This window comes from Polypterus senegalus, chromosome 13 (assembly GCF_016835505.1).
Source record: "Polypterus senegalus isolate Bchr_013 chromosome 13, ASM1683550v1, whole genome shotgun sequence".
Lineage (NCBI taxonomy): Eukaryota > Metazoa > Chordata > Cladistia > Polypteriformes > Polypteridae > Polypterus > Polypterus senegalus.
Genome location: NC_053166.1, coordinates 158080823 through 158099627, shown reverse-complemented (window position 1 = coordinate 158099627; position 18805 = coordinate 158080823). Strand labels below are relative to the sequence as shown.

General features: G+C 43.6%; 1 protein-coding gene across 2 annotated transcripts in view; it reads left to right on the top strand.

Moving 5' to 3' along the window:
• Positions 1-18805, top strand: part of LOC120543379 (probable E3 ubiquitin-protein ligase MGRN1) — a 100688-nt gene that overhangs the window by 24754 nt on the left and 57129 nt on the right. For both annotated transcript variants that reach the window (XM_039776429.1, XM_039776428.1), the window contains exons 2-3: positions 8070-8188; positions 16427-16515. In XM_039776429.1, coding sequence (XP_039632363.1) covers positions 8070-8188; positions 16427-16515 — 208 coding nt within the window. The remainder of the gene's footprint in view (positions 1-8069; positions 8189-16426; positions 16516-18805) is intronic.

Below are 18805 nucleotides of genomic sequence, written 5' to 3'. Positions count from 1 at the left end.
ATTTAAAAGCCTGTACAGCAGCTGTCTTTGTCATCTTCTCTTTGTCTTTTAACCACGCCCGCAGCCAGAAATAGATCAGTCTTGTCTTGCGGTATGTGAGTTCTTGATATTTTTTAGTTTATAATTTAAAAACGGAATAAGAATCTGAAAATCTAACAACATCACATTAAATTTCGATATATTCTGAAAAGAATGATACCAAACATATACAGGTATATGTAGGTTTTAAAATCAGCCTGATTTAAAGCGTGACATAAAAAGTCCCATAAAATTGTTGCACTTTTAGGCTTAAGATTCTATATATATATATATATATATATATATATATATATATATATAAGCATATACATACATACATATACACTTTTATATTTTTGTTGGAAATGGTGAAGGTGGGGCGGCACGGTGGCGCAGTGGTAGCGCTGATGTCTCGCAGTTAGGAGACCCAGGTTTGCTTTCCGAGTCCTCCCTGTGTGGAGTTTGCATGTTCTCCCCGTGTCTGCATGTGTTTCCTCCGGGCGCTCTGGTTTCCTCCCGCAATCCAAAGACATGCAGGTTAGGTGGATTGGCGATTCTAAATTGTCCATAGTGTGTGCTTGGTGTGTTTGTGTGTGTCCTTCGGTGGTTTGGCACCCTGCCCAGGATTGGTTCCTGCCTTGTGCCCTGTGTTGGCTGGGATTGGCTCCAGCAGACCCCCGTGACCCTGTGTTCGGATTCAGCGGGTTGGAAAATGGATGGATGGATGGTGAAGGTGGCAGTAGTAGTATTTGGTCGTATCTGAGAGTGCATCACAAGGGAAAGTGACTATGTAGAAAAGTGTTGTCCTTTGCTTTTGAATTTCTCAATAAAAGGAGTTTAAAAAAAGAAACATTGCATAAACTGTTTGAACTCCCTTCATATATATTGCAATGCTATCAGAAATAAGGACCCACGGTCTCTGATTTACACACCAGACACACGGTGCAAGCAAAATTCAGGGCCAATACTAAGAGTGTCAGAGAGCTGGCTGAATTGTGGCTTTTTAATGAAAACCCCATTAACAGACACTTGGACTTGAACCCAGCATATGCAGACTTAAAAAGATGAAAGTTTAAATAATTACAAAGACTTTATGGCCAAAAACTCGTGAAGCCCACCCCCTCATTTGCTATATGTTGCCTTTGATTCCTGTTTGTCTAATCATTTTCCCCTCATGATGACAATTATGTGATTCATTTTCTCCCTTTGTGGATTACTAGCTATAAATATGCAGACCATATCACTACGTTGCTCGTGTTAAAGTTCTCTGTGAAGGGCTCCCTGTTTAAACGGAGGAAACAAAATTTCAAAAGAAAACCCTTGGACATTGATTCGATAGGAACGGCCTACTCAGAATCACTGTCCGAATCGTAATTATGTGGTGGTGTAGGAGCATTTCTGCTTCTGTCCGTTCACAGTCCGTCTCGTTTTCACGACGCTGTCGTTTCCTCTCATGATCTCTTTCTCTTTCTCCAATCTCACAGGTTGCTTTGTGGCAATCCAAAGAGTAAGGCAATATACATGGAGCAATGGTTATAAAAGGGGGACACATAGGTATCCAGGCTCTTTAAAGCATAAATAGGGATCACTTCACTGACATGTGAGCAAGCCACGGTACAACTGTGAGACGCGCAGCACTCGCCGGCTACAACATAACAATAAGAATTTCCGGAACGTTCTGTTACGTTGTCATTCATTTTATCAACTGTCTTTCTTTCATTCATGTGTTACGTAGGCTCATACCTTTTATCTTCGGCAATCTCATTCTCTAACCAGGCCTCATTCTCTAACCAGCGTAACACTGTCCACCACCCCTTTCGTTATTCCGGCACATCGTTGATATCCGTGAGTAACAACAACGTACTAAACTGGAAGGTGGTCTACGCATGTGTGGAATTCGCGGACAAACAAAGATCAAGATCTAAATGAAGATCTCTTCAGTTAATTTAAAGCACAACTATTTGTTTAGTTTGAATGTCTGTGTTTTGAGGTGTGACTGGCGTACCACAGTCTTCAGTAGTATAAGCCTGGAGGAGATTCTTAATGCAATGCCTATGTGTTAGCTGTCTCTCTACTGCCATCTAGTGCTTCTTCTTCTAATTCATTCGCGGACAAACAAAGATCAAGATCCAAATGAAGATTATATATAGAGATATGTGTGTGTGTGTATGTGTATATATTTATGTATATAGAGATAGATATACACACAGATATCTGCTTCTCGCAACTGAAGAGGGCCCCGTGGCGGATGTTTGCCGACTGGTAGACCAACCACATGCATTAACTGGTAGGTAACCACCCATACAATCAGATCGGGACTCAGAACACGGATGCTATGAATGTAATTACTCTGATCTACAGGCTGTCAAACGAACTACATGTCGTGGCGCAGCGTAAAGGGACTTTGTCTCTGATGCTGACGTCCGAGATTTGATCCCCGCAAGGGGAGCAGTGGAGTGTGTACGCCTGATGAGCTCAAATAGGGGCGAAACACGTGTCACATACTCTTTGCATTATTTGACAGTAAACTATGTAAGATATATATACATATAGATATACATATTGATATATATATATATATATATATATATATATATATATATATATATCTATCTATATATATCAATCATTTTTTTTTAGTTTGGTTTCTTTTTGGACAGACCTCACACAATAAGCACTGTGGTCTTGAAAGTTGGAGAACAGAGTGGCAGGACAAGTGGGGTGTAAATCGAAAGACTTGGTACTGTAAAAAAAGAGAGCAAAGCAAAAGTGCTGAGGTCAGAGGGCACATGAAGGCAAGTGAGACCAAGACAGTAGGGCAGAAGTGTCCCAAGCGCCTCCACGCTGGTGTATTGTAACCTCTAGGCAATGCTTTAACTTTTCATTTTTTCCAGCCTCTTCGCAACAGCTCAGATACGAGTGTTGACTACATGGCTCTTCTGCAGGGATCATCCACACCATATTTGTTAACTAAAATTGAATTCGCCCATTTTAATAGCAGATCGATGGTATATTTTGATGAAGAGCGTTTGTGAACCTTCTGACATTTATGACACAATTTACCTCAGTTCCTCTTAAGAGCCCAACACAATATGCATGAATTACCCGTGCATTAGGGCTGAAAGACGCGCAGCACCGACACAAAACGTTTGCTGAGCCCCTGTGTGTTTGTTTGCACTTGCTGTTGCATGTTGACCAACAGTGAGACCTGATTAAAGTACTATTTGCACAAGTCTCGAATCACTGGAGGATGTCTTTCCTGTAATTATTAACAGAGCTTTTGGTTCATTTTTATTATTTCAAGTGCTTGTTTCTCTCAGGAGTAATGTTTTTGAATGGACCTTTACTAATTAAGGGTCTGGGTAAAAAAAAAAAAAAACAACAATCATAGAACAGAAAAAAAGACATCTTCATTTCATCCATTTTTTTTGAGTTTAAAGTTCATCATGACAGTATATAAAATCACAAGGAGCTTGCAAATAACCACAACATTTTCCATTGACATTTGCGGTCTACATGTGTTTTGTGGACTTGGAAAAGGCATTCGACCGTGTCCCTCGGGGAATCCTGTGGGGGGTGCTCCGAGAGTATGGGGCATCGGACCCCCTGATAAGAGCTGTTTGGCCCCTCTACAACCGGTGTCAGAGCTTGGTCCGCATTGCCGGCAGTAAGTCGAGCCCGTTTCCAGTGAGAGTTGGACTCCGCCAGGGCTGCCCTTTGTCACCGATTCTGTTCATAACTTTTATGGACAGAATTTCTAGGCGCAGCCGGGGTGTTGAAGGGGTCTGGTTTGGTGGACTCAGGATTGGGTCACTGCTTTTTGCAGATGATGTTGTCCTGTTTGCTTCATCAGGCCGTGCTCTTCAGCTCTCTCTGGATCGGTTCGCAGCTGAGTGTGAAGCGGATGGGATGAGAATCAGCACCTCCAAATCCAAGAGCATGGTCCTCAGCCAGAAAAGGGTGGAGTGCCCTCTCAGGGTTGGGGGGGAGATCCTGCCCCAAGTGGAGGAGTTTTAGTATCTCGGGGTCTTGTTCACGAGTGAGGGAAGAATGGAGCGTGAGATCGACAGGCGGATCGGTGCAGCATCTGCAGTGATGCGGGCTCTGCATCGGTCTGTCGTGGTGAAAAAGGAGCTGAGCTGTAAGGCAAAAGACTTAATTTACCAGTCGATCTACGCTCCTGCCCTCACCTATGGTCACGAGCTATGGGTAGTGACCGAAAAAACGAGATCGCGAATACAAGCGGCTGAAATGAGTTTCCTCCGTAGGGTTTTCGGTGCTTTCCCTTAAAGATACGGTGAGAAGCTCAGTCATCCGGGAGGGGCTCAGAGTAGAGCATCGAGAGGAGTCAGATGAGGTGGCTCGGGCATCTGATCAGGATGCCTCCTGGATGCCTCCCTGGTGAGGTGTTCTGGGCACGTCCAACCGGGAGGAGGCCCCGGGGAAGACCCAGGACACGCTGGAGGGACTATGTCTCCCGGCTGGCCTGGGAACGCCTTTGGGATTCTCCCGGAAGAGCTGGAAGAAGTGGCCGGGGAGAGGGAAGTCTGGGCCTCTCTGCTTAAGCTGCTGCCCCCGCAACCCGACCTCGGATAAGCGGAAGAGGATGGATGGATGGATGGATGGACAATGCAATACTCAATAATCAATCCACCACTCCCAGACGCGTTGCCACCCTTCCACCCAGCTCAGCTCAACAACATTTGCAGTGTTTAAAATTGTTATCTTCAGCACATGACCCTTCCTATATAAAGCAGTGGTTGTAGTGGTAAAGATTACAGGCCAGTGTGGCATACAAGACTGGAATCCTGTTGAAAATGTTGATATTCTTCTTCATAAAAGTACTGTGCACGCGTGCAAAACATGCTGTCGTCATCTCTGGTGAGCAAAATCTACTCCAGTGAAGAAAGAGGCTTCTCCCATTTTACCACGCTAGAAACTGCCAAGTTTTGTTTAGATTGAGTGCCTCAGGTTTGGGTTGTCGTGCCAACGGATTTGCCTCCGCACAATGTTTCTAATATGTAAAATAGACTGCGTATTTGTGCTTTGTGTACACACTCCATGGCAATTTTATTAGGTACACCTTGCGAGTACCAAGTTGTTCCCCCCCCATTTGCCGTCAGAACTGCTGTAATTCTTCATGGTGCTGGAAACGTTCCTCTGGAATTTCGGTCCATATTGACATGGTAGCATCACACAGTTGCTGCTGATTTGTTAGCTACACATCCACGATGCGAGTCTCCTGTTCTGCCACATCCCAAAGGGTGCCCTCTTGGACTGATAGCTGGTGACTGTGGAGGCCTGTCATGTTTAAGATGATTTGAGCTTTGTGACATGGCGTGTTATCCTGCTGGAAGGAGACATCAGAAGATGGAGGGACACTGTGTTCATAAAGGGATGGGTTTGGTCAGCAGCAATACTCAGGTAGGCTGTGACATTAAACAATGCTCATTTGGTAATGAGGGGCTCAAAGTGTGCCACGAGAATATACTCCCCCCTCCACCCCACCGTTATTAACACCACCACCAGCAGCCTGAATCATTGCTACGAGGAAGGATTGATCCATGGCTTTCATGTTGATGCCAAATTCTGACCGTGTCATCCAAATGTCTCCACAGATATCGAGATTCATCAGACCTGGCAATGTTTCTCCAATCTTCTCTTGTGTAGTTTTTCTGAACCTGTATGAATTGTAGCCTCAGTTGCCCGTTCTTAGCTGACAGACGTCCGAGGTTCGATTCCCGTGAGGGGTGCAGTGGAGTGTGTACGCCTGATGAGCCCAAATAAGGGCAACACGCCCGTCGCGTACTCTTTGCATTATTTGACAGTAAACTGTGTAACATTCCATGATCTGCTTCTCGCAGCTGAAGGGGGCACCGTGGCAGATGTTTGCCGAATGGCAGACCAACCACAAGCATTAATTGGTAGGTAACCACCCACACAATTTAGGTCGGGAATCAGACAATGAATGTAATATATCTGTCTGTCTGTTCGCTTTTCACAAGAGAATTACTTAACGAATTTAGATCTGGATGTTTTCTATAATTTGCTTGAACTTTCCGGTTGATTTTGCGACTTCTCTCATCACACTAAGTACCAGAGTTCGCTTGCAGTGTCTGTGGGCCAAAATACTAGCTGTACCCTGTGGCTGTGCCCGCAGAGTAATGAAACGGGACAAACTTTAAAAATCAACAGGCGTTGGCACTGTATCTGATCATGTTCAGCTCTGATGGGAGAGCACCACCCCTGTGATATCTGTGCCAGTCAGCAGCTACCCTCTAAAGCACATGGACCTCTGCTCTCTCTCTCTCTCTCTCTCTCTCAAAAATGTCAAACATTACTCCTTAACAATCTGTAGACGATAATGTCTGCTGAACAAACAGGTATTGCTAGCTAAGGAGAGGCGAGGTGCGCTCCAACACGTGGCGAGGCGTAGACCAACTCAAACAGAGGCTGGCGAGTGAATGAGGAGCCCCTCTGCTCTCGGCCCACATCCACGCTCTTGGCTTTGGATAAATACTTCGTTACCACAACCAAACTATGGCACTTAGCGCGATGAGAGAAGTCGCAAAATCAACCGGAAAGTTCAAGCAAATTATAGAAAACAACCCGATTTAAATCCGTTAAGTAGTTCTTTCGTGAAAAGTGGACAGACATACAGACAGAACGTGCTTGAACCGCAAAATTTTTAAACCCGGTTCTTACCAAGCACCTGTGGCCCAAGGGTAACCTACATTCCAAATTTCAAGTCTCAAGTCCTCATAGTTCAGGAGATTTTGTGATGAGTGAGTCAGTTGTATTTGGCTTTTATATATATACTAGACATTAAGCCCATTACAATAACTGGCGCTAGAACAGTAGTGCATAAACATTTGTATGAACAGTCGATATTAAATGGCAAGGGACCTTGTATGTGGCTGTAATATGCGTCACTGTGTTGAGCGCCTTTAATTTTCTCTCTCAGTAATACTGGTTTGTATTTCCGTAAAATGCCTGTAATTTTGTCTGACAGTAATACAGTGGAACCTCGGTTCATGACCATAATTCGTTCCAGAACTCTGGTTGTAACCCGATTTGGTCGTGAACCGAAGTAATTTCCCCCATAGGATTGTATGTTAATGCAATTAATCCATTCCAGACCGTATGAACTGCATGTAAATGTATATTTTTTGCATTTTTAAGCACAAATATAGTTAATTATACCATTGAATGCACAGCATAATAGTAAACTAAATGTAAAAACATTGAATAACACTAAGAAAACCTTGAACAACAGAGAAAACTAACACTGCAAGAGTTTGCGCTATAGCCTTACGATTTTTTAATGAGTTTTAAGCACAGGGGAAAAAAAAGAACATTTGAAAAATCCGTAATTTAATAAACCAAGAAAAGTAACATTGCAACAATGCACGCGTGCGCCTGTGTGTGTGTTTGTCTCTTTCGCGGGCCTGTGTGCGTGTCTGGCTCTCGTGTGTGTGTCTGTCTGTCTGTCTCTCTCTTGCGCATGCCTCTGTGTGTGTGTCTCTCTCGCACCTGTGTCTGTCTGTCTGTCTCGCCTGTGCCTGTGTGTCTCTCGTCTGTGTGTGTCTGTCTGTCTGTCTCTCTTGCGCATGCCTCTGTGTGTGTGTCTCTCTCGCGCCTGTGTCTGTCTGTCTCTCTCGCGCGCCCCTCTGTCTGTCTGTCTGTCTGTCTCTCGCGTGCGCCTGTCTGCCTGTCTGCCAGTCTGCCTGTCGCGCGCTTGTGTGTGGCTTCGCGCATGCGCACTTCACCAGAAGACGCACACACACGGACACCTGGACGCACACAGGGGTTTTATTAAAGAGGATATATATATACAGTAGATATATGTATATAAAATAAACACAAATAATGTTATTGTGAACACTATAATAGACTGCTATATCACATTTCTGTGGGGAATGCTGCCTTGTATGTTTTAAAATAAAGGTTCTCATGGATAAATAAAGCGTATAACGTGGAATGTGTAAAGTTTAATTTTATTATTTTTATTTTTGCTTACTGGATATAAACAAGTCTCTCTTTTTCTTCAGGTAACTACTTTGCCAGTCATTTTTTCATGGGTGGTGAGAAGTTTGATACGCCACATCCAGAAGGTTACCTCTTTGGAGAGAATATGGACCTCAATTTCCTCGGAAATCGTCCCGTTCAGGTAAAAGCAGAAAGCGTTACTTGGGTCTCTTTACTGCATCCACCACCACAAGCTGCAATCCCAAATCATGTCAGGTCACTATGATCAATGCGCTGAATTTATATAACGCTGTAACACGGGGGGGTTCTCAGTCAGGGTCTTGGAGGGCCGCATTCTCTCACAGTCCTTGCTGATAATGAAACTTATATTTAACTATTTGGCTTGTTAACGCTTTCATTCATCCCAGAGAAATTTTAATTGCACTGTAGAGTTTCCTTCTCTGAGAACATTATCCATGTGTTTGGTGGACCAGAACAGATTTAAACTTAACGCTCCTTCCAATTTCCCTTCTCATTTATTTCTAAACATTTTTTTAAACACATATACTTCATGCTGCACATGCACAGGTATTTAAAATGAAGCCTGTTAGCTGGAGAGCTGCTGGTTTATTAGTTATCTGCATCTCATCATGAACTGATGTCTGGTTAACAAAACAGGCAACAATTAAAACTTAAATGCAGCTGCTAAAAACTAAAATGGGCAATTAAAGGTTCTGAATTGGAACAGACAAAATATCTAGAATTAAGCCCAAAAGATGTGTTGCTTTAGTAGTAAATAAATGGCTTCAATTAAGAAAAAGGGTAAAGTGAAAACCTGTAGCCTCTGCGGACCTCCACAATTGTAATGGAGGGCCACTGAACAACAATGTAGGATGGCCGCAGTGGCTACAGGTTTTCATTCCAACCAGTTTCCTAATTAGAACTTGGTCCTTGCCGATAATGAAACTTGGTATTTAACTCTATGCTTTGTTAGCGCTTTGATTCATCAAAGACAATCATGGCCAAAAGTTTTGAGAAGGACCCAAGTGTTGGTTTTTACAAAGTTTGCTGCTTCGGTGTTTTTAGATATTTTTGTCAGATGTTTCTATGGAATACTGAAGTAGAATTACAAGCATTTCAGACGTATCAAAAGCTTTTATTGACAGTTCAATTAAGTTTATGCAGTCAATATTTACAGTGTTGGCCCTTCGTTCTTTTTCAAGACCTTTGCAATACACCGTGATATTCTGTCTGGGCCCAATCCTGCATAATCAATGCTTGGAGTTTGTCAGAATTGGTGGGTTTTTGTTTGCCCACCCGCCTCTTGAGGATTGACCACAAGTTCTCAATGGGGAGTTTCCTGGCCATGGACCCCAAATTTCGATGTTTTGTTCCCCAAGCCACTTAGTTCTCACTTTTGCCCTATGGCCCGGTGCTCCATCATGCTGGATTGTTCATTGTTGGTCACCAAACTGTTCCTGGGATGGTTGGGAGAAGTTGCTCCCGGAGGATGTTTTGGTCCCATTTTTTATTCATGGCTCAAAGTTAAATCCCAGGTTTCATTATCAGTGAGGACCGAGTTGTTATTATGAAACTGGCTGGAGTGAAAACCTGTTGCCACTGTGGCCCTCCAGGATCTGTGATTGAGGATGCCAGCTATAAAACATTGTGGGTTGGCATGGTGGCACTATGGCAGCACTCCTCCCTTGCATCAAGGAGACTGGGGGTTGCATGTCACAAGTTCTTCCTGCATGGAGTTTGGATGTTCTTTTTGTCTCTGCATGGCTGTCCTCTGGGAGCTCTGGTTTCCTCCCACAGTCCAAAGAGTTGCAGGTTAGATGATTGGCATTACTAAACTGGCCCCTGGTGGGTGGGGGTGTTTGTGTTACCTTGTGATACACTGACACCCCTTCCAGGGATTTTTTTCTTGCCTTGTTCCCTATGCTTTTTGTGATAGGCTTCTGCTTTGGCTCAGTGGGTTTAGAAAATGAACGGATTGATGAATGTACCACTTCATGTGCTTGGCACTTCCTGGCCAGAATGGATCTTTGCAAGCTGTTACAGGGTAAACTCTTAAATAGTGAATTATATTATGCTTTACAGCAGGGGTCTCCAACTCCGGTCCTGGAGGACTCAAGTGGCTGCAGGTTTTCATTCTAACCCTTTTCTTAATTAGTGCACTGTTTTTGCTGCTACTGCTAATTAACTACATTTGAATTCATTTTAATTGACTTGTTTTTTAAGATTTGTTCCCCCGAATTTCTTCATCGCTCCTCTGATTACCTTAAATGGCACCCAAACAAAAATGAAATGTGAAGTGAGTGAGCCGACAGAAGACCAACTGAGTCAGGACCTCAAACTCCAACCAGTTTCTTAATTAGGCTCTGAGTCTTGTTGTTAATTAAACCCGTTCTTTCATTTTGTGGCTTGTTGTTGCTCTAATTGTCCAATAGCAGACATTTCTGCAATTGTGGATTTTCTCTTTTCTAATTGCACCGTTTAAAATGCTTTGGGGTCCTGAGCAGATCAGCATTCCTGACACCTCCACCTTTCTTTATCTTCAGATATTGTACGATCGAGAGAGTTTTTTGGTTCATTTTGTATCTCATTATTGTTTGGCTACTAATTAAGGAAAAAGAAACAATTAAGGAGTCTGAGTCTTCACAAGCAAGTCAAATAAAATTAATTCAGAAGAAGTTAATTAGGAGCAAAAACGGGTCACCAATTAAGAAAAGGGTTAAAGTGAAAACCTGCTGCTACTGCGGTCCTCCAGGACCGGAGATGGGGACCCCTGCTAAATGGAGAGAAAAAAAAAATCCAAACAAACGTAGAGTGAATGTTTAGGATGAAAGGAGATTGATTGGTGAAGCCAGTAGGGGGCATGTGGATCCCAATGCTCCAGTGCTGTGATGGATGTAATGTGCTGTCCAAATGGCGCCGTCCTCTGGATGAGCCTTAAAAACTGAGGTCCTGACTCTCTGTGTTCATTAAAGATCCCTGGTCATCCTTTGTAAAAAGTAGGGTGTATCCCAGTGTCCTGGCTAAATTGTCCCTCTAATTATCCCCGTCTGTAAGTGACTGTCTCTCTCATCCTTTCGCCACCTAACGGCTAATGTGTTGTGAGCATGCTGGTGCAAAAATGTCTACTGTAGTGTCATCCAGGTGGATGCTGCACATTAGTGGTGATTGACGTGGCTCCCCACTCGCTGTGTAAAGCACTTTGAATGCCTTGAAAAGTGCAATATAAATATGTTATAAAAAAAAAGTTGCGACAAGACAAGTCTTTTCCCCGCAGACGAGACGTGATCTTTTGAAGAGAGACAGAGACACTTTCACTTCCCGCGAGACGGACAAGTCACGTCATACTCACAACCTTCAGATGCAAGTCCTGTGAGACACATGCAGAGCAGGTTAGAGATAATGGAAGTAGGAACATTTGAAAGTCTCAAAACATGAGAGTACAGATCGCATTGGCGCAAACAAACTGGGGGAAATTTCTCAGGGAAATATCGGAAAAGCGAAACGAGATTGAATATTCAGGTGCTGTACAGGCTTTTAAATGTTTAAAGTGCCGGATGAAATGCAGATCACGTGGCATGCAGCAGCAGCGAGCCAACAGCTTCTTGAGCAAAGAGGAGATGCAAAAAAGCACCTGTTACTTTGTTTCCCAATGTATCACCATTTAAGAGGGGTTTCAGAGGAGCGCCGCATCTCCTTGGGGTGCGCTTAGCCCCCCCCTCTTCAGATTGGCGCCTACCGCTGGCTTGGGGAAGGGGTAGGCGCGCAAATTGCAGATCACGTGTGAAGGTAGCAGCAGCACGCCAGCATCTGCTCGAGCAAAGAGGAGTTAAAAACAAAAATGTATTTGTTTCCCATTGTATCCCCATTTAAGAGGGGTTTCGGAGACATGGCCGCTGGCAGGGGTGGAGGGTTGGGTAGGGGAATGGGGTTGGCGAATGAAGTGAGCGTTGGGAGACACCCCCTAGTAAGGAATTGTTATTATTACTAGTTGTGTAAGCCCGTGCTGAAATCATCAGGAAAAAAAATTTCAATGCAGAGTTGATGGTTTCGTTTTGCGGATGTGCTCACCTCCTTTGTCTGTCAGCGGGTAAGCGAGTTTGCCGGCTCCTTGAGCTTCATGCTGTAGCATTGCATTTCGGGGCCAGACAGACAGACAGACACTCACACGTAGACGTTTATATACAAGATTCATGGGCTGAAATAGGCAAGAGGGTTACAGCAAAGTTTGAAAGGGACTTATTTGAGAATTTTGTCAGTAGGCTTGGCCTATAAGTTTTCAAAGAGTTGCCCGTTGCAACAAGGTGTTTGGGTGTTCATAACTTTGGGACTCAAAGCTTTTTCAAGAAGAATGTAAAAAGGCACAGCGAGCCAGCGTAGGCCTGACATTTTTCACGTTGGAATTGTTCTGTATTTCCACCAGTTAGCAGCAACAGCATTTTGAAGCTGGTGGGAGTCTTGTCACTGACACGGCCCTGGAAAACTGCAAGCTTTCATTTTTTGTCATTCTGATGATGAAATTCTACTTGTAAATCAAGTCCTTGTTTATTCCAGTTTTGTTTTTTGTTTTTTTTTTAATCTTGCAATATTCACACCAGTGTTTTCAGTTCCTGGTGTTAACCTGGCTACTCCTTTATGAATGGACTCTGTAAAGCAGGGCATTACTGAGAAACTAAAGTGTGAATTATTACAACTCCTAACCAATCTTTTTATAAATCAGTAATCTGGCCAAAACTTAGTGGAGTACATCGGATCTGAAAAACAGTGAGGATCTGCACTCCTGCCACATGCTTTTATACGCGCAGTGCATTCAGAAGGGCTTCATACCCCTGCACTTGTTAACATTTTGTTATATTGGTTCCTTTTGCTAAAACTGTTTAAATTAAACATTTGAAATACTAGGTGGCTTTCCCCCTTGTTCGCTTCACTCTCCAACCCCCCTGCCTGCGCTACATGCCAGCCACTTTGCGTCTCTGCCGCTCACGTATGTGGATTTCACTTTTATCAAACAACGCATCTTAATTCTCGCGGATATGCCTCTTGTCCCTGATGGCAACACGAATTAGATGATCTACAAGTCTCAGACTTAAACTTTAAAGCTGAACAATATATTAAATCTCTTTCCGTCGTTCCGTTATTTCACCAAGTAATAATTTCCATTTGTTTGCGCTATCATTTTTTTGAGACTTTCGAATTTTAATACTTTCATTATCTCTAACCTGCTCTGCATGTGTATTGCGCCAACATTTTTTGAACCTCTTTGTGACGTTCTACTTTGTCATCTACTCTTTGTCTTTTATTTCCTGCCCCGGGTGTGGATAAATCTCTTACCATAAAGTCTCGTCTCGTGGGATGTGAAAGTATCTCTCTGAAAAAGTCTCATCTCGTCCCAGGATTTTTATATTAAAAATCTAAAATAGATTTTAATAGAGAGACTATTCAAATTTTTCTTTTTAGATCAGTATCCCCAAAGGGTCTGATTAGTTTTTTGTCCTTCCATTTGGACGTGACATGCGTACTCCCTTCACTTTCTGCACACTTTTATTATGTTGTAGGTTTCGTTTTAAATGGACCAATTTACCGTGTTTGCCTGTCAGTCCACACTCAACCCATAATGACAAAGTTATAAATGTTTTCAGAAACATTTGGAAATTTATTAAAAGTCCATAACTTAAATCTCTCCTTGCCGTCTAGCCACGCTACCATAAAGGCCTGGTCGTCCTTCCAGCAGGTTCTCGCATCTCAGCAGAGGACTTCTGAAGCACTGTTACAGTGACCATTTGGTTCTTGGTCACCTGCCTGACTGAGGACCTTCTTGTTTACTTACTCAGTCTGGCTAGATGGTCATCTCCTTGAAGAGTTCTACTGGTTCCAGACTTCCGTATCACATTTCTTGAGGCCATTGTGCTCCTTGGAAGCTTTACAAGTCGTTCAATCCCCTTGCCCTGATTTATGCATCACTATGGTTAGATTTCAGATGTTTACTCAGAGTTCCTTGGACTTCATGGCTTGGTTTTTATCCTGACATGCACGGTGTGCCTTTCTAAATGATGTCCGATCAATTCAGGTAGACTCCTGGAGACATCTCAAGAATTATAGCCAACAGGATGGACCTGCACAGAATTTGGAGTGCCACAGCAAAGGGTTTAACTGCTCCAATTAATGAGAGGTTTCAGTTTTGGATTTTTAATACATTTGTACACTTTTCTGAAAAGATGTGTCCACTTTGTCATTATGGCTTATTGAGTGAGGATTGGTGAACACAAGTGGCACTTTTACCCATTTAAAATTAAATTTACAACACAAAGTGTGCAGAAAGTAAAAGGGTCTGCGAACACAGTATATCTTGTGGTTTATACACACAGCACTCTAAGTCTAAATTGACTTAAAATACAAATAAACAAGAGCCTACAATGTGGTCTTTTTGCACAGGCTGCAACCTCCATGAAGGAGCACCAACCCTGATCATCCTCTTCTTCTTTCGGCGGCTCCCGTTAGGGGTTGCCACAGCGGATCGTCATCTTCCATGTCTTTCTGTCTTCTGCATCTTGCTCTGTCGCTCCCGTCACCTGCATGTCCTCTCACCACATCCATAAACCTTCTCTCAGGCCTTCCTCTTCTCCTCTTGCCTGGCAGCTCTATCCTTAGCATCCTTCTCCCAATATACCCAGCATCTCTCCTCTGCACATGTCCAAACCAATCCCATCTCACCTCTCTGACTTTCTCCCAACCATCCAACCTGAGCTGACCCTCTAATGTCTTCATTTCTAATACTGTCCATCCTCATCACACCCAATGCAAATCTTAGCATCTTTAACTCTGCCACCTCCAGCTCTGTCTCCTGCTTTCTGGTCAGTGCGACATAGCTGGTCTCACTGCTGTCCTGTAGACCTTCCCTTTCACTCTTGAGCACTCTAAATTGACTTAAAATACAAATAAACAAGAGCCTACAATGTGGTCTTTTTGCACAGGCTGCACCCTCCATGAAGGAGCACCAACCCTGATCATCCTCTTCTTCTTTCGGTTGCTCCCATTAGGTGTTGCCACAGTGGATCGTCTTCTTCCATATCTTCCTGTCCTCGTCATCTTGCTCTGTTACATCCATCACCTGCATGTCCTCTCTCAACACATCCATAAACCTTCTTGTAGGCCTTCCTCTTTTCCTTTTTTTCTGGCAGCTCTATCCTTAGAACCCTTTCTCCTAATATAACCATTTTGTCTCCTCTGCACATGTCCAAACCAAAGTCTCTCTGACTTTGTTTCCTAACTTGGGCTGACCCTCTAATGTCCTCATTTCTAAACCTGTCCATCCTCGTCACACCCAATGCAAATCTTAACATCTTTAACTCTGCCACCTCCAGCTCTGTTTTCTTTGCCACCGTCTCCAGCCCATGTAACATAGCTGGTCTCACTACCGTCCTGTAGACCTTCCCTTTCACTCTTGCTGATACCCGTCAGTCAGAAATCACTCCTGACATTCTTCTTCACCCACTCCACCCTGCCGGCACTCTCTTCTTCACTTCTCTTCCACACTCCCCGTTACTCTGTACTGTTGATCCCAAGTATTTAAACTCATCCACCTTCACCAGTTCTACTCCCTTCATCCTCGCCATTCCACTGACCTCCCTGTCGTTCACACACATGTATTCTGTCTTAGAGTACAACTTTAAATTTCATTGCTAATTTTATTTATACATTCATCTATGCAGTAACTGGTGGTGCAACACCATATTGGCTATTTTTAATTGGATGTACATGTATTCTGTCTTGGTGGTCCTGCTGACCTTCATTCCTCTCCTCTCTAGAGCAGATCTCCACCTCCCCAGGGTCTCCTCAACCTGCTCCCTACTCTGTCTACAGATCACAGTGCCAACCCTGATACCAGGATGTAAAGATACAAACCCAACACAAAACAAAAACCTGGCAGGACCGCATGCTTTCCCCTTTTAATTTCTCATTGATATTTCAAATTGCAGAAAGCATATTTTTTTCCATCAGACACTTTATTTCCATTTTATTCCTGTAGCATCACTTTTGTCTGTACGTCACGACGTTAAACATCCCAACTACATGAAGCTCAAGTGCTGTTGCAGTTCAATCACATTTCCTATTTCATAACGCTGATTGGCCACGTTGTACCGTCAGTGCTACAAACGAATCCAGTAATCTGATCTCTGCAATCTCACACTGGCTGCATTTTCAGTATTTTAATACCTTTGGAACTGAAATGCTTTCAGATTCAGTTAACATGTGTCATGCAGATGATCTCATTCGGTATCGGGCAACCAGAAAATTATATTTTGGTCAGCTGAAAACGCTGTTGTAAGTGTAGCCTGTGTTTTAGCCCTAGTTTGTATTTTTTTTTTCTTTAACAAAAGCTCAAAGGTACAAGTCACATTTCTTTCTTTTATATTGTTTCTAGTTTCCATATGTTACTCCAGCCCCACATGAGCCAGTCAAGACATTAAGGAGCTTGGTGAACATCCGAAAGGACTCTCTTCGTTTGGTCCGGTAAGTTTTTACTACAAGACAAATATAGAAATAGCATTGATTTGGACGGGTCACTTGGTTAACATCACCACAGCTTAAAAGTTTTAGAACCCCCCCTTTTTTAGGTTTTATGGATATATGCACACCGTTTATTTAATGTCTTAATGTTTCATGAAATCAATGCAGAGAACAAAAAGCAATGGGAAATAAAAAAGTCCAGGAAACATTAAGTGTACAAAATTGTATTCAAATGTTTAATTCATCAAAGTAAGCCCCCCTGTGCTGATATAACAGCCAAACTGTGCTAACCCTTGTGATTCAGAACACCAGTCGCCAACTGTGCCTCCAGCAGAAGAACCCCAGACCATCACACTTCCTCCTACATGTTTGACGGTTGATGTCACACACTGAGGAACCATCCTGTCACCAACTGAGCTTCATACAAACACCCTGCACGATGAACTGAAGATTTCAAATTTGGATTCATCAGGCCATAAAGACTTTCTCTCAGTCTGCAGTGGTCCACATCTGCCATTTCAAGGCCCTATTTTGTCCTTTATGGATTTGGCTTTCTTCCTGCCACTCGCCCTGTCAAACCCGCAGCACAAAGTCTCCTCTTCACAGTCCAAAGTGACACTCGCTTTTGTTAGCCTGCACTGTGAAGCTGTTGTGCTGTGAGAGGCGCCTGTCAGGTGACCCTCAGAAACTTGCTTTCGGCCAGATCTCTTCCTGTCAGAGTTTCTTCCAGTTTCCTTTGGATTGTGTAGGACTCCACTGGACTCACATGACACTATGCAGTTTCACTAAATGAAAGGCCTACACTTCTAAGGGTAGTAATGCTCTGTCTCATTCCATTGGTTAATTGCTGTTTTCTTGCCATACTGTATATTGTCCAAGCTGGCCTTCAGAGGGTGCAGCGGTACAGTCTGTCTCAACTCTGTTTTAAGACACACACGGGGTTATTAAGTAATCAACATAAGTTGGAACACCTGTGCAAATTGTTTGCTTCAACTTGCAAGGCTTCATTCACTTGAATTGTTGCATAACATCTGTAGGTTGTAACATAATAGTTGTTGCCTGAAGAAGGCCCATTTGTGATATTCTGAAATTCTTTTTCAGTTTTTGCTAATCTAAACTTTAAATTTATACCTCTGTCAGTTTACTGCTCACCTTTTCAGCATTTTAGCCCATTCATTGCATTTCAATTGATTACATTTGAAGAAAAACTGGAAAAGTTTGACTGGTAGTGTATTTCCAGAATGGTACTGCAGGACTCCAAGGTGCAAACATCTACATTAACCACAGGTTTTTTGTCAGATTAAATCCTCTGCTGTCATCAAAGTTCAAACTTGAGCGAACCTTGGAGTTCATTTGCGACTTTGGCTGGCTTGCCCTTTTTATATGCTCTTCCTCCATTTACCAATGGAATGCTAGCACATAGTGCCAGGGACTCTGCACCATCTATATATATATATAATTCACTAAGGCAAGACAACCATGAAAAGCACGCCGGAAGGGGCGTGGATTCACTAAGCTGCCGACAAGTGAGACACCTGTGGCGCACACAGGAAGGAGCCACGCCCACCAACTCCAAGACCATTGGATACGACGACAACTCGCAGGGCCACTGCCCACCAACTCGGACTCGACGACACAGAAAAATGGCGCCATTTATGTTCGCCTGTCGAGAGGCCACATGCAATGCAGGTCAGGGTAATGTCATGTACCTCCGAGCTACGTTGACTGTTCATAGAGGCATGTTTCTCGCGGAGGTGAATCGCCATATGCAGCGTGTGAAACAGTTTGCGAGGGGTATCCCATGGGATCCTTAAAACAATCCTTTAAAACTGAGGTTAAAGCACAATGAAGGAATCAGTCTTTAAAAACCAATAAGCCCTGTGCCTCTGTTTCATCACCGTCTCACCTGCTTCACCAATGCAGGCCCTGCAACAGTCGAGACGCTCTGTCAGCAGCTGACCTTCTCTGAGCCTGACCGGTTCACACAGAGGCAGCGCCAGAGACGGACAGAGGCACACACACAGGCAGCTGGTGGGCGGCTCTCCGTGAGTTTCTCTTGCGAGCGGACACATGACCAGGCGGTGTGTATGCTTCGAGAACGAGGCTGGGCGCGGCTTGCGACCGGGCACATGAGCAGGCAGTGTGTATGCTTCGAGTGCGAGGGTGGACGCGACAGGACCATCTAGGAAAAATCATGTCGCGGATGTGATCCGCTGTATACAGTGTGTAAAACAGTTTGTCGCAGATGTGAATCGCTGTATGCGGCGTGTAGAACAGTTTGCGAGGGGTGTCC